Below are 14846 nucleotides of genomic sequence, written 5' to 3'. Positions count from 1 at the left end.
GGTTAAAGGGAACCTGTCGGCAGGATTGTGCACAGTAACCTATAGACAGTGTCAGGTCAGTGCCGTTATACTGATTACAATGATACCTTGTTTGATGAAATCCATCTTGTGGTTGTTGTTTAATCTTTACTTTTTTCATCACCCATGACAGCACCACGAGAGAGGGGATCTGCCCTTCAAGGACAGGAAACCTTCAAGACAAAAAGGGCGGCTACTCTTTCTGCACAAGTTAGTTTATAGTGAAAAGCGAATATGCTCGGGTGTCCTAGTATTTTGGCCTGCTCGGAGATTTAGTTTGTGTTGACGCAATTTCATGATTTGTGGCTGCTGGACATGATGAATACATGTGAGAAATGTCTGTTTGTTAGGGAATCCCCACATGTATTCAGGCTGTCTATTAGCCGTAAATCATGCAGCTACTTCGACAAAAACAATCTCCGAACACGCCAAAATACTCGGAGGTCACCCGAGCAACGAGTATACTCGCTCATCACTATTGGTTTCCTGTCTTTGATGGGGAAGCCTCAAGATGAAGATCCTTAGAAGAAAGAAGAGGATGCCCGTGTGTTATGAATGGGTCACCGAGGAGGATAACAGGACCAGGCTTAGCCACCAGAAAACCAGAGAGGTTGGTAACTAAGCGGATTGCAGACCCCTGATCCTATCTACACAACTAGCAGTAGCCGTGGAGCGTACCTACAATGCCCTAGACGCCTCGGCACAGCCGGAGAACTAACTCAGCCTAAAGGAAGAAAGGTGAAATCTAAACTGCTCCGGAGCAGACCCCAAACATATTGTCTGTGAGACAAGATGAAAACACAAACGCAGGCAGGAAAATAGACTGAGCAAATGATGGGGCCCAAACTGACTAGACAGGACAGGAAAGGAAAGACACTGCTTGCAATAACGCAAACACCCTGAAAAATCCAACACGTCTGATGCACAAAAACACTGAAGTCACAAAACTTCGCCCCCACTATATCAGCACTCTGGTTTATACTGAAAGCAAAACAAAAAGAGACCAATATAACAGGGGACAGAACAAACTGACACAATCAGCAACATATGGGCGGTGATCCAGCACATCCCCAGCAGGAGCAAGCTGACCGGCACAAAGCAGAGATAGACAAAACCAGATCAAATGCAAGAAGATTAGCAAATGAACCACTTAGCTGAATCATGCAGGAACAGAGCAAGAGACATCAGATCTCAGAAGGCACAGGAAGGAAATCACCAGCAGGGATTGACGGAAGTCAGCTGTCTCAAATACACCAGTCAGAAATCCCAGATCTCCAATCGTTATCATTATCAGGTGGCAAGCCTCTGTCAATCTGACCAGCTCCACTACCTTCAGTAACCACCAGAGGGAGCCCAGAAAGAGAACTTGCAACACCTCTGTCAATCTGACCAGCTCCACTACCCTCAGTAACCACCGGAGCCCAGAAAGAGAATTCACAACACCCGCGCCTGGGTCGGATGGATTTTGGCAGTCATGCTGCTGCATCCGTCGCCAGATATCGGTAGTCGCCTCGGAGGCCACGCTTGCCGTGCCCTCCCTCAGCGAAGCATGGCCACAGCCCGTGAGGCAAATGCCCAGGTGAAGATAGGAGCCTCGGAGGACACATTTTGGTGTACCCTCCCTTGTGCATACAGCCCGTGACACACATTGGTGCCCGGGTTGGGGAAAAGCCTCGGAGGCCACTTTTACGGTGCGCCCTCCTTGTTGCACATTATGGCCATGCGGCCCGCGAGGCACATTGGTGACTTGGCCTCGGAGGCCAAATTTACTGTGTCCTCTCTGATGCATGCAGCCCGTGAGGCGATGCCCGGATGAAAAAAGAAAAAAGTGCCCCCGTCATATCGCTAAATTGGAAGCTCCCTGAGGTGGAATAGCCTGCATCCCGTATGGAAGCAGGATCACGTTCCGCTGTGCCTGAGGTACCTGAGGGGGTAAGGTCTGCTCCCTCCTGCAGCGCTCCGGTCCTGGGTCCAGGTAGGAGGATGGCTGTGGGGTGTCATGGCGGCAGCAGGTGGTAAAGCCGGCAGGGAGCGTGCACCGGAAATTACCCCAGCGCGCACCGAAAGTGGAGTGCCGGGTGCGCACGGGGTTAGAAGCCCGGAGCGTGCACTGGATTTACCCCGGCGCGCACCGGAAGTGGATGGCAGGCGCGTTCGGAGATTGAAGGGGGTGCGTGCGCGCGGCCGGGGCCAGGTGGCTGCTGGCAACCATGGAGGTCTTTTTCACTTAAGCATTTACAGCCTCATCAGCAAGCAGCTGGAGCCAGAGGCACCAAGCACTCTCGCAGGAGAAAAAACAACCACGCCGTAGAAGCAGTGGGGGCCACTCAGGCAGCGCACGGGCAGGCTGCCGGGATTCCAGAAAGGAGGGGTCCTTAGTCTCTGGAGGAGACATTGAGAACACCAGACAATCTCCGGATCCGGTACCCGTTGAGCATCCGCGTGGCGAGTGAGCTCCGAGAAAGTACAGCACACTAATGTCTGTTCTCTCTCTCATGTCTCCTACTCTCTCCTCTTTTCTGTACATTGGTGGGGTGGAGTATAGGGGGTCCCTAAAAAGAGCAAGACCAAGCTTAAGAATAGGGAGTGTCCCCTATGCAGACAACAGGAGCCTCCTGGGATAAGAAGCTATGTCAGAACTGTATTGACAGGACTATTGCAGAAGAATCTCCCACTTTTTATGAGAACCTAAGATCCCCGATACAGTCTGAAGTTCGTAGATCAATTAGTGCGTTCCAGGCCCCAGTGCACAAGGACAGTAAGGGGAGAGACAGATCTAGCCCCTCTTTTGTATCACAAGATGGGTCCACAGGGTCAGAGCCAGAGGACTCAGATCGTTCACAATATTCTGAAAGTAGTTCAGAAGAGGATGTTACTTTCACCGTATAGGCTACGGACAATCTGATAAAGGCAGTCCGTTCCACTATGGGTCTGGTAGAGGAGAAGACTAAGAAATCGACCCAGGATCTTGTGTTCAGAGGCTTGCAAAGGAAAAAACAGAGAGCCTTTCCCATTAATGAGCAGTTACAAGGTCTCATTAAAAAAAAAAAAAGAGTGGGAGAGACCAGAAAAAAAAACCAAAAAAAAAACCAATTATTTCTTTAAAAAGGAAATATCCGTTTGATGAAGCTTCTTCATCCTGGGACAAGGCACCAAGACTGGACGTGGCAATCTCAAAAGCCTCTAGGAAATCTTCCCTCCCATTGGAGGAAATGGGGTCCTTAAAAGAACCGTTGGTTAGGAAGACAGACAGTTTTCTCAGAACAGCTTGGGAGGCCTTGGCGGGGGCATTAAGGCCAGCCATTGCGGCCACTTGTGTGGCTAGGTCTCTGAAGGTGTGGATAATCTGGAAGATCAGTTGGAGCAGCGGGTTTCTAGAGAAACCATCTTAGAGGCGGATCCTACCATCAAAGTAGCAGCTGTGTTTTTGGCAGACGCCTCGGCTGATTCGGCTAGACTAGCGGCCAAATCTGCGGCACTGGCCAATGCGGGACGTCGCGCGGTATGGCTCAAGTGCTGGCCGGGAGACATGCAGCCAAAAGTTAAGCTTTGCTCCCTGCCTTGTGAAGGTAACTTCTTGTTTGGGTCAGCACTAGACGAAGTAGTACTGGAAAAGGCTGGAGACAAGAAGAAAGGCTTTCCCAAACAGCCATTTCCATTCTTTCGGTGCTCCAAGAACCGTGGCGCCAGGAGATAGTAATTTGGAGACCATAACAGAGACAAGTCTGACAAGCAGTCCAGAGGAGAGGATTCTACTTCAGCAAGCCCTCCAGAGAAGCCAAGAAGTCTGCCCAGTGACTTCTTTTCCCAAGTTGGAGGGAGGCTCTCTCACTTCCTCCTAGTCTGGGAAAGGATTCCATCCAGCACCGGGATTCGGGAGATCATGGGGTCATGTCAAAAATTAATTTTCCACAGTCGTCTGCCACAAAGATACATACAAACCCTGGTACAGCCCTCAAGAAAAACAACGAGGTCTGGAGAAGGGGATAGTGTCACTACTACAAAAGAACGTACTGGAAGAAGTTCCAGTAAAGGAAAGAATGAGGGGATTCTATTCCCCCTTTTTTTGTTAAAAAAAACAAAAAAAAAAAAACAGAACTCTTGGAGGACAATCATAAACCTGAAAGGGCTCAACAATTATCTGGTAGTTCCCTCATTCAAGATGGAGACTGTGAGGTCAGCGGTGAAACTCCTCTTCCCACGGGTGTTACATGGTGGTCCTAGACCTCAAGGACGCATACTGCCACGTCCCTATCCGGGAACAGGATCGCAAGTTCCTCAGAGTGGCGGTACAGATAAATTCTCAAATAGCCCATCTGCAGTACAGGGAGTTACCTTTCGGTTTAGCAGTAGCCCCTCGAGTGTTCACCAAGTTGATCTCAGAAGTCACAGCCCATCTCAGAGAAGAATGTTCTCATAATACCATATCTAGACGACTTTCTGAATGTTGGCAAAAGTTTCCTTCACTGTCAAGGATCAAGCCAGAATAGTTATGGAGACCTTACAAACTCTGCGATGCCAGTTAAATCTAAAAAAAATCCAGGTTGGAGCCAGCAATAATACAGATTTTCTTGCGGCTAGTTTTAAACTCAGTGGCACAGGAATGCCGACTCCCCGAAGAAAAAAAAAAAAAAAATCAAACAATTAGTCCTAGCGTCAATAAAAAGACCAGAAATGACACTCAGGAAAGCAATGTCACTATTGGGATCTCTGACCACCTGCATACCGGCAGTAAAGTGGGCTCAGTTCCACACAAGACAACTATAGTGGTATGTACTGCAGAACGACCTAGTGCTACAGGGTCGCTTAAAAGGGAAACACTCCCAGACACAGTAGTCCAGTCACTCAGATGGTGGCTACAGATCGAGTCAGCACCAAGAGGCATTCCCTGGGTATACAGGGCATCCAGGATCGTCACAACGGATGCCAGTCCCTGGGGGTGGAGAGCTCACCTAGACACACTGTGGCTCCAGAATCTCTGGTCTCAAGAGAGGAGGGGCCTATAAAACGAATGGGAGCTTCTGGCTATCGAAAAGGCGCTGAAGGGACTGCTACCACATCTGCGGAGACAACATATGAGAATCCTGTCAGACAATCAGGCAGCAGTAGCGTTCATAAATCATCAGGGAAACACTCGATCCCGACCATAATGCGAATATCAGACAGGATCCTAAGCCTGGCAAAACATCGTTTCCTCTCATTGTTGGCCCTGCATATCCGAGGAGTAGACAACCTGAAGGCGGACTTCCTAAGTCGCAATCAATTAAGGCAAGGAGAGTGGTCTCTCAAGAAATCAGTGTTCAGTCAGATCGTGCACATGTGGGGTCAGCCAACGTTAGACCTTTTTACTTCAAGGAAAAACAAGAAAGTCCAGAGGTTTTGTTCATTAAGTCCAGCGGACAATCCATACGCAGTAGATATCTTCAGGGTAGAATGGACATTAGGGCTCCTGTATGCCTTCCCTCCAATATGCCTAATACCAGCGGTCTTATGAAAGATCAGAGAAGACGAAGCCAGTGTAATTTTGATAGCTCCGTTTTGGCCAAAAAGGCTATGGTTCTCTTGGCTGAGGACAATGTTAGTGACAGACCCATGGCTCCTCCTGGAGGATCAAGACCTTTTGACTCAGGGACCTGTCCTTCATCCTCAAATGTCCGGGCTGCATTTAACAGCCTGGAATTTGAAAGGTCACTTTTAGAAGGGAAAGGATTTCAGTAGGGGTAATTTCTACACTTCTCAGTAGTAGGAAGCCAATAACCACTAAGATCTACAGGAGAGTCTGGAGAAAATTCTTGTCTTTTTCTGGGCCGGTACAAGAAGGGGAGGTTCCGGTAGTGGCTATATTAGAGTTTTTACAAAAAGGGGCTAGAACTGGGTTTGGCAGTCAGTACCCTCAAAGTGCAGGTCCCCGCTCTCGCCACGTTATACAACTATGACCTGGCTAACGATAGATGGGTAGCCAGGTTCATCAGAGCTTGTAGCAGAGCAAATTCTATCCCGTCGCCTATACCTCCTCCTTGGGATCTAAATTTGGTTTTGTCAGCCTTAGTAGAAAGTCCCTTTGAACCATTACACTCGGTTTCAGAGAAGGTAATTACATTAAAAACAGCCCTACTGGTGGCACACACTTCAGCCCGTAGAATAGGGGACCTACACGCACTGTCGGCAGACCCGCCTTACACTCAGGTCATGGACGATAGAGTATTGTTGAGGTTGGACCCAGATGGTATCAAGGTTTCATAGAGCTCAAGAAATAGTCCTGCCATCGTTCTGTCCTAACCAGGGCTGTGGAGTCGGTAAGCCAAACCTGCGACTCCGACTCCTCAATTTCCCTTACACCGACTCCGACTCCACGACTCCGACTCCCACACATATTGCTTATATTTAAGTGAAAAATTTATTGTAGTACAATGTGAACCTCAGACATTTAATCATTTTTATGATCCAATAATCAAGATATTTAGATAGAACAGAATATATATTGGTGTACTACCCGGTTTTCATTCTTTTTGGTACAGATATGGATAAAAGGATAGATAGAGCAGATTTCTAATCTGCTTTTGCTATTGAAAACATTATCTATGAGCTCAAAAACCTTTCAGGTGATGCAGTTTTTTAAAAAGATGATCAGCTTTTGCAGCTGAAAAACGTATCCTCAAAAAACACAGGAAAAACGCTGTGTGTGAATGTAGCCTTAGATCAGGAATATAACAGCCATTTATAGGACATTTCATAACTTTCCCAAACTCCTATGAAAAAATATTCAGCACATCCTGCATTGAATTACTGTACCCAATTTATTATATATTTGAGGAACTGGGTGTCGGTCCATTTTATACCGACTCCAACTCCGACTCCACCAAAATGAGCACCGACTCCGACTCCACGACTCCGACTCCACAGCCCTGGTCCTAACCCAGGTAACCAGAAGAAGGAGGGGAGGGCTTCATTGTCTGGATGTTAGCAGATGTCTCCTACGCTACTTAGAGGAAACAGAGTCTTGTAGAAAGCAGAGATACCTGGTTGTTGCTTTTCAGGGGTCAAGGAAGGGCTTTAGGGTGTCCAAACAGACAATCGCTAGATGGGCGAGAGGCCATAAAGCTAGCTTATGTCAGTGCAGGCAGGGTCATTCCTGAAGGCCCATTCCATGAGATCCATGGCAACATCATGGGCGGAGAAAGCAGACGCTTCCATCGACCAGATTTGTAAGGCAGCCACCTGGTCCTCTCCTTCTAATAGATTAGATCTGTCTGCTTCCTCTGACATCACGTTCGGGAGAAGGGTGTTAGAAGCCGTGATCCCTCCCTAAGTAGCTACAAGTCTCCAATTCTCTCGTGGCGCCGTCATGGGTGATGAAAAAACAGGGGTATTACTTACCCGGTAATGGGGTTTATTTATTTTTTTTAAAGACCCATGACGGCACTCTTATATTCCCTCTCTACTCTATCACGCTTGTGTGTTCGGTGAATATTAGTCATTAGACACTCCCCTGGGTGTGGATAAGATATTAAATATAGTACTGAATGTATTATTTGAGTGTATACTAATCGGCAGAGTTCCTCTCATGGTTCTGGAAAACAACTGATGCGGAGAGAGGAGCCGCCCTTTTAATCTTGAAAGTTTCCTGTCCTTGAAGGGCGGATCCTCTCTCTCGTGGTGCCGTCATGGGTCATGAAAAAAACCCATTACCGGGTAAGTAATACCAGTTTCAGTTTTGAGTTAGTGATATGCTTGTGCTCCGGGGCGGCCTGTGGGGTTTTCATGTGGTGCTCTGATTAGGTAGTCATAATGCAGATTGCCGACAGGTCATCAGCTGTGGCACTGTGTTGTTAATAAATGTGCTTGATGTTATCCCAAGTACAAAAAAAAAAAAAATTGAAAATGGCGCCTGCGCAGTAGCAGCTATTGTGCAGGCGCCATTCTTGCTAAAGAAAAAAAAATAAATCATCCTCCAAGATGGCGCTGCCCACGCAAATAGTCTTGTGTTGGTGGGCATCACCAGCCAATACCTGCTATTGTGCAGGCGTCACTATCTTGGAGTTATTATTTCTTCTCTAAGAAGATGGCGCCGCCAGCGCCTGCACAATAGCAGCTATCACCTATATGTACACCAATAGTTGCTATTGCGCAGGTGCCATTCTCCAACCGATTTTTTTTTTTTTATTATCAGGATAAACTCTACCATATTAAGTATAAAGAGTTCACAATTTATTATGCTGCAGAGCAGGTGCCACGGCTGGCACCTGCTTGCAGAAGTTTTTTTTTTTCCACTATGTACGGTATATATAATATTCACTATGTAGGCTACGGGGCAGGTCAGTGAGGGATCAGTGACCTGTCAGCCGTCTGCACTATGAATAACTAATCAGAGAACCACATGAAGACATCTCACACAGACCGCCCAGGAGCACAAGCATATATCATTAACTCAAAGCTGAAAATAAAGATTAAACAACAACCACAAGACAGATTTCATCAACCAAGGTATCACTGTAATCCGTAAAACAGCCCCAGCTTGACACTATAGGTTACTATGCACAATCCTGCTGACAGGTTCCTTTTCAGACCAGTGTCTGCCATAGGCCCGAATCACACAAGAAACTCAGACAAGTCTCGCATCTGAATACCCGACACTCAGGAGCGGAGCGTGCGGCTGCATGTATTTCTATGCAGCTGCACGCTCCGCGTGCCGATGGCAGTGCCGGGTATTAAGATGCAAGACTCGTCTGAGTTTCTCCCATGTGTGATCCCGACCATACAGGAAAACTAGTGGGGGAGTGAGCAGCTCTTCCAGAATCAGGACACAGCTGCTCACTAGACTAAGTATGATACCTAGGACACGATGAAACATGCTGACAAGTATACTGCAAACTCAGCATTCTGCACTCTAGGTACACACATATTATACAGAAAGCCTGGGCAACCCCTTCACCCCCCAAGCCGGTTTTCACCTTCATGACCATGCAAATTTTGCAATCCTAAAGAGTGTCACATTATGTGGTAACAACTCAAATGCTTCAACGGATCCCACGGATTCTGAGAATGTTTTTTTGTCATATACAGTACTTATGATCGTGGTAAGATTTCTTTGATATGACTTGCGTTTATTTGTGGAAAAAAATATGGAAAATTGGTGAAAATTTATTTCAAACTTAATTTTTATGCCCTAAATCAGAAAGTTATGTCAAAAAACAGTTAACATTTCCCACGTCTACTTTATATAAGCAAAATTTTTGAAACAATCTTTTGATAAGTTATAAGGATTAAAAGTTGACCAGTGAATTCTCATTTTTCATAAAAAAATTTTACAAAACCACTCTTTTTTTATTTATAGAGACCACATCCCATTTGAACTGACTATGAGGGGTCTATATGACCCAAAATGACACCATTCTAAAAACTGCATTCCTCAAAGTACTCAAAACCACATTCAAGAAGTTTAACCCTTCAGGTACTTCACAGTAAATAATGGAATGTGGAATGCAAAAAAAAAAAAGGAACATTTAACTTTCTCCACATACGGTACATTTTACTTTACACCCAATTCTTTTTACTTTCACAAGGGTAACAGGAGAAAATGGATCCCAAAAAATGTTGAGCAATTTCTCGCAAGTACGCAGATATCCCCTATGTGTGTGGGGGGGGGGGGACTACTTTTTGGTGCACGACAGAGCTTGAAAGGGGAGGAGCTCCACTGGACTTTTGGAATGCAAAATTGACTGGAATCATTAGCAAAAACCATGTCGCATTTAGATAGCCTAAATAGTGGCCCCATTTTGGAAACTAGACCCCACAAGGAATTATCTAGATGTGTGGTGAGCACCTTGAACCCACATAACTGGGGTAGCAGCAGGCTATACGCAGGTGAGCATTTCTTTTATTATACAGCATTATTTTTTTCAGATTTCTAATTAGGTGGCTGGAAAATGATTTTAAACATAAGGAAAGTTTTTACTTTACCAAGAACAGTCCATTTGACAATGTTGTATCCAGAAGCTGGTTAAAGTGCAGGCAAGAAGAATGGACACTGCTGGGGTGGAGTAGCCAACTTTCCATTGTTAGTGGCCCAACCTGATTTTGATTCCAGTTTTGCACAGTGCCTTTTAATTGGACGGTCATTAAATTATTAATAAGCTTATTTTGAGTAGATGATATTGGTTCCAAGGTGACGGCACATTCCCAATGTTTTACATCTGAAAGAAAACAAGAGGCATCACATTATTAACGTTTAAGAATACTAATTTATCATAAAATTACCTTGTTTAAATCATGTTTGTGAGTAAAATTTTTGGAGGGGGCAATGTTTCTTTTATATATGTCAATCTGTATTAAAGGGAATCCGTTACTAGGTTCTCGCTATGTAATCTGAGAACAGAATGATGAAGGGACTCCACCAAAATGCACACGGACTCCACAGCCCTGCTTACTGTGTGTTGGTGTTTCAATAAAATCAGTGTTTTATCAGCAGATTGTCACGACAGAACTAGGTGTCCACTGCCTCCTAGTCTTCCAGTTCTTTGTAACCCCGCCCCTGACTGACAGCTCTGTATGAATGTACGGTTTACATAGCTGCCAATCAGTGGTGTGGCCGGGGTTATACAACTCTCAGCATTTAGAGAAGTAAGTGGCGGATCTGCAGCAGAGTAAACACTGATTGTTTCAAAATTACAGAAAGCAGCCCAGTCAGTGACACATGTCTCCTCATCGTGGGGCCCCAATTCTCTGCCTCTATCTGGCTACACTGTCCTGGGGGTTGTATATTTACCCTAGGGACTCCCAGTGTCACCCCTCATTGTTCGGGGGCGCCAAAAATCTTTGTCAAGAAGGGTGCCCACCTCCACTGATAGGCAAGCTATTTTTGACAGGAGGCAGCCTAGTGGAGGCAATAACGTTTATCTTTGATCATCTACCAGTATCTGAACGATGCCCAATGGTTCACTCATCGACCTCTTTGGTACTTGCCCACCTACACCCTGAGTTCCAGCTGCCCGCTTGCCTTGATTTTCCTGCCTTTCATCTCCTATAGTGTGATTGAGTGATTGCTTACACTTAGCCACAGGGATATCCAGAGCAGTTAGGGTCAGCCGCCAAGGAGCAGGGGCACCATTTTCACACAGATACAACTAGGGTGCCAACCTCCGCTGGTAGGCAGGTGCTACCATAAGGGCCCTTATCACAGGGTGAACCTAGCGTGCACTTATTAAATGTATGGTGTTTGTTTTGTTCTATCATTTTAATTGTTCACAATAAAAATTATATTTGATATATTTTTGGGGTTTCCCATGTTAGTCACTTGGTAATTTGAACCCCATACCCGTCATTTTTGCTATTTGCACGTTGTGATACGTTTGGGCACAAAATAAAACAAAAAAAGTTAGATTAATGCAACTGATACACACGAGAACCCAAGTATAGTCACTGCTGTTCAGATAATGGGGTGGGATTTCCGGTGGGATGTATTTATTCTGTCCTACATGTAGACAAGACAGATGGTAACTGCATGTATAGGGCAGATTCTAGCATCTACAGTACACCTCAGTTCTGGACATTTAAGCACCACCTCAGCGCCGCTAACTTTTGGGCAGGGTTTGCTGGTTTCTCGTGCCAATATGTGAACTTTTGGCAAATATGTACATGATCCCCAGGCAGTATAATAGTGTTTATTAGTAGCGATGAGAAAGTGGGCTCAGATAAGGTGTTATCTGAGCATGCTCGCGTGCTAATAGTATTCGAGCACACCAAAGATACCCTATGTTCAAAGTCTCCGCGGCTACATGTCTTGTGGTCGTTCATCAGCCACAACACATGCAGAAATTGCCTAACAGACAATCCCTGCATGTGCAGAGGCCGTCGAACAGCCGCGAGATGTGTAGCTACAGCGACTCGAACATAGTATTCAAGCACACTGAAGATACTCTTAGCACACGAGCATGCTCACTCGTCACCATTTATTAGTGATTGGTATTTATGCAGCCAGGCAATACAAACTAGAGTGACTCTTACCAGCTGTCATGAAGGTCACCACTCCATCCTGCTGTGGGAACCAGGATCTGTACTCCAGCTCACTGGTGAAAAGTGAACTCAGCACAGAATCAAAGGGAATATTCAGAGGCGCTCTGGAGGAGGAGTACTCTGCTGCTTGCGGGAATGAAGACTCCAGTAAACACTCCGATGGTATTATCTTGCCACCAACATGCTGCATAACTTCCACCATTGTCCAGTAGCCAAAATGATCACAAGTTTGCCACATCTAGAAACAAAGGGAATAGTTAACTTCTATTAAAGAATGCACAATTTGTTGGCACAAACATGATGTCAAAAAACGCCGGTTCTTCAACACCATTCACTTCTGCATCAGAAAGCAGGTGGTTTGGACGACATTGAATTGACAGATGTCCGATGATCGTGAATGCATCCTCCCAAGTACCTACTGATGCAATGTCATCAGCGCCTCTCACCTCCCGATGTGGAACTGAGTGGTGACAGAAAACCATGTTAAAGGGAACCTAAAATAACAGGCCACCTGTGCAGCCCATCAGCGGAGGCCCTTTGCCTAGGCAGGAGTGCAGAGCTTGTAAGTAGTGATGAGCGAGTATACTTGTTGCTCAGGTTTTCCCAAGCATGCAAGGGTGATCTCTGAGTATTTGGATGTGCTCGGCGATTTAGTTTTCATCACCTCAGCTGCATGATTTGCAACTGCTGGCCAGCCTGAATACATGCGGGAATTCCCACATGTATTCAGGCTGTCCAGCAGTCGCAAATCATGCAGCTGCGTCGACAGAAACTTAAGTCTCCGAGCACGCCAGAAATACTCAGAGGAGACCCAAGCAAGCTCGGGAAAACCGCTCATCACTACTTGTAAGCACTACTGTGAAGCTGGTTGCTTCGTTGTAGCGCACCTTCAGCTCTCACTTGTGGCCAGTTTCAGTGTCACTGTGCTCTTCTGATGCAGCGGGGGTCAAAGGTGCCCAAGCGAGGTCAGCTTTGGAGAGCGCAGACCATGCTGCTGGTGTGAAATGTCAATCGCCTTCTTTTTCAAGGAGATAAGAATAATTCTTTAAAGGGATGGTCTGGGACTGAACAGTTGGTGACCTAATCATCACAAAGATCATCAAAATGAGATCAGTGGTGAACGGAGACCAACAGATCAGTTGAAACCCTCTCCAGCAGCAGATGGGAGACGGCCACTAAGTGTATGGCTGCTATGCTCCACCCCGTACATTACAGGGGACCGGTCACAGTGGTCACCCAGTCTGTTCTGTGGACAGCCCAGTAAGAGTAGAAGGTGAGCAGAGTGATACATGGGTTTGTGGGACAAGATTCAGTACAGCTTGTGTTTTACTCATTAAATCCTTGCTGTAGGAGTCCAGTGGGCGGTGCTACTAGTGATTGACAGCCATCTCTGCATACAGGGAAGACACCAAGTAGCACCGCCCACTGGACTCCTGTGTGTACAAACACCAGAGGTTCTCAAGTAATAAAATGCAAGATTTACAAAAGCTTTTCCCCAAAAACTATCAATCTGAAGTCGTCCTCCTGCGCTCCAACATCCAGCCCACAGGTCCCATCATGGATTACGGGTACAGCTCAGTGGAGATAGTCTGATACTTTTATTCCTTTCAGGCTCATGTGAATGAGGCGTGAAATGCCCTATACACCGGCGGCTCAGCACCCAGCTGGTGTGGCACTACAACTCCCAGCACGGCCCCTCTCACCTGAGCCCAGTCAGCCGTGTCCAGCCAGTACAGGGCGACCCTCCTGTGGGTGACCATGCGGTGCAGCCCCCGGGACAGCAGCTGCTCCATCACGTGCTGGCGGTCGGTGTCGCCCCCGGTGAAGTGTGAGAGCTGCTCCCGGGAGTGGGGGCAGGGGGACAGGACGACCACCGCACTCCTGCTGCCGGAGCCGGCCGCCATCTCTGAGGGGGAGACCGGGGGCTCTTCCGCGGCCCGCAGCCGTCCTCCCCGGCGGCCCCTCAGCGCCGCGGGCTTGGCTGGAGACGTGATGTCCGGCCGGTCCCACTGGAAGTCCGACAAGGTCTCCATGAGCGCGGTGTGTGTGAGGGCGGCGGGGGGCGCCCCGGAGCTGCTGCTGCTGCTGTGCCGCGCCCGCTGCCAGCACGCCTCCAGCTCCTCCTGGTACTCGGCCCAGCTGCGGGAGGCCAGCTCTCGGAGGTCGGAGCGCCGCGGCGGCCTGCAGCGCCCCCCCAGCGAGTTTAGGAAGCGGTAACTCCAGCGGACCTGGCCGAGGCCCGCCCGGCACGTCAGGAAGTTCAGCAGCCGCAGCGACAGCAGATTCACCCGCTCCTTCAGTCCCAAGTCCGCGGCGTCCACCAGTAACACCACATTGTAAGACTCCGCCATTCCTGACCGCCTCGGCCGGGTCAGCGCGCCGCAGCCTCCAACTCCGCCATCTTTCTCTAGTTCAATCACAGCGATCAAACTGGCCGCGCGTTAGGCTAGCGTACGCGCTGATTGGACGGGAGCGCGGCATACTCGCTCCTGATTGGTGAAATCTGTCCGTAACGTTAAAATGCGTGACCAGGAAGTAAACTCCTGACAGAAGTTTTCTTTGACCGTTGCTGATTGGTTAGAATGAATGACACTCTTCAACCTGCTGCTCTCTGATTGGCTACTGCTCATTTAAACGTTTAAAGGGTTGACCGGTGAGATGTTATGACCGGAAGAGGCGGAGCCTATGACTTGTATTAGTATTGTGCTGTGCGAGTCATAACAGTGCTGCTGATTGACAGACTCGTCGTGTGCAGTGCTATGGCGTCTGTGGCTGTGTACCATACACGCTATGTATAGTGTACGTGCTGTGTGCAC

General features: G+C 47.5%; 1 protein-coding gene across 2 annotated transcripts in view; it reads right to left on the bottom strand.

Moving 5' to 3' along the window:
* Nucleotides 1-14539, bottom strand: part of TICRR (TOPBP1 interacting checkpoint and replication regulator) — a 123922-nt gene extending 109383 nt beyond the window's left edge. The window contains exons 1-3 of one of the 2 annotated variants that reach the window (XM_073568701.1): nucleotides 13734-14539; nucleotides 12022-12268; nucleotides 9979-10211 (exon numbers count right to left, since the gene is read on the bottom strand). In XM_073568701.1, coding sequence (XP_073424802.1) covers nucleotides 9979-10211; nucleotides 12022-12268; nucleotides 13734-14381 — 1128 coding nt within the window. In that variant the 5' untranslated portion in view covers nucleotides 14382-14539. The remainder of the gene's footprint in view (nucleotides 1-9978; nucleotides 10212-12021; nucleotides 12269-13733) is intronic. The other variant, XM_073568700.1, reaches the window with a different exon arrangement.
* Nucleotides 14540-14846: the final 307 nt, after the last annotated feature.

This window comes from Dendrobates tinctorius, unplaced genomic scaffold (assembly GCF_039654945.1).
Source record: "Dendrobates tinctorius isolate UK_male_01 unplaced genomic scaffold, ASM3965494v1 ptg000022l, whole genome shotgun sequence".
NCBI classification, from domain to species: domain Eukaryota; kingdom Metazoa; phylum Chordata; class Amphibia; order Anura; family Dendrobatidae; genus Dendrobates; species Dendrobates tinctorius.
Note: the sequence above shows the minus strand (reverse complement) of the source record. Positions and strands in the feature narration are given on the sequence as shown.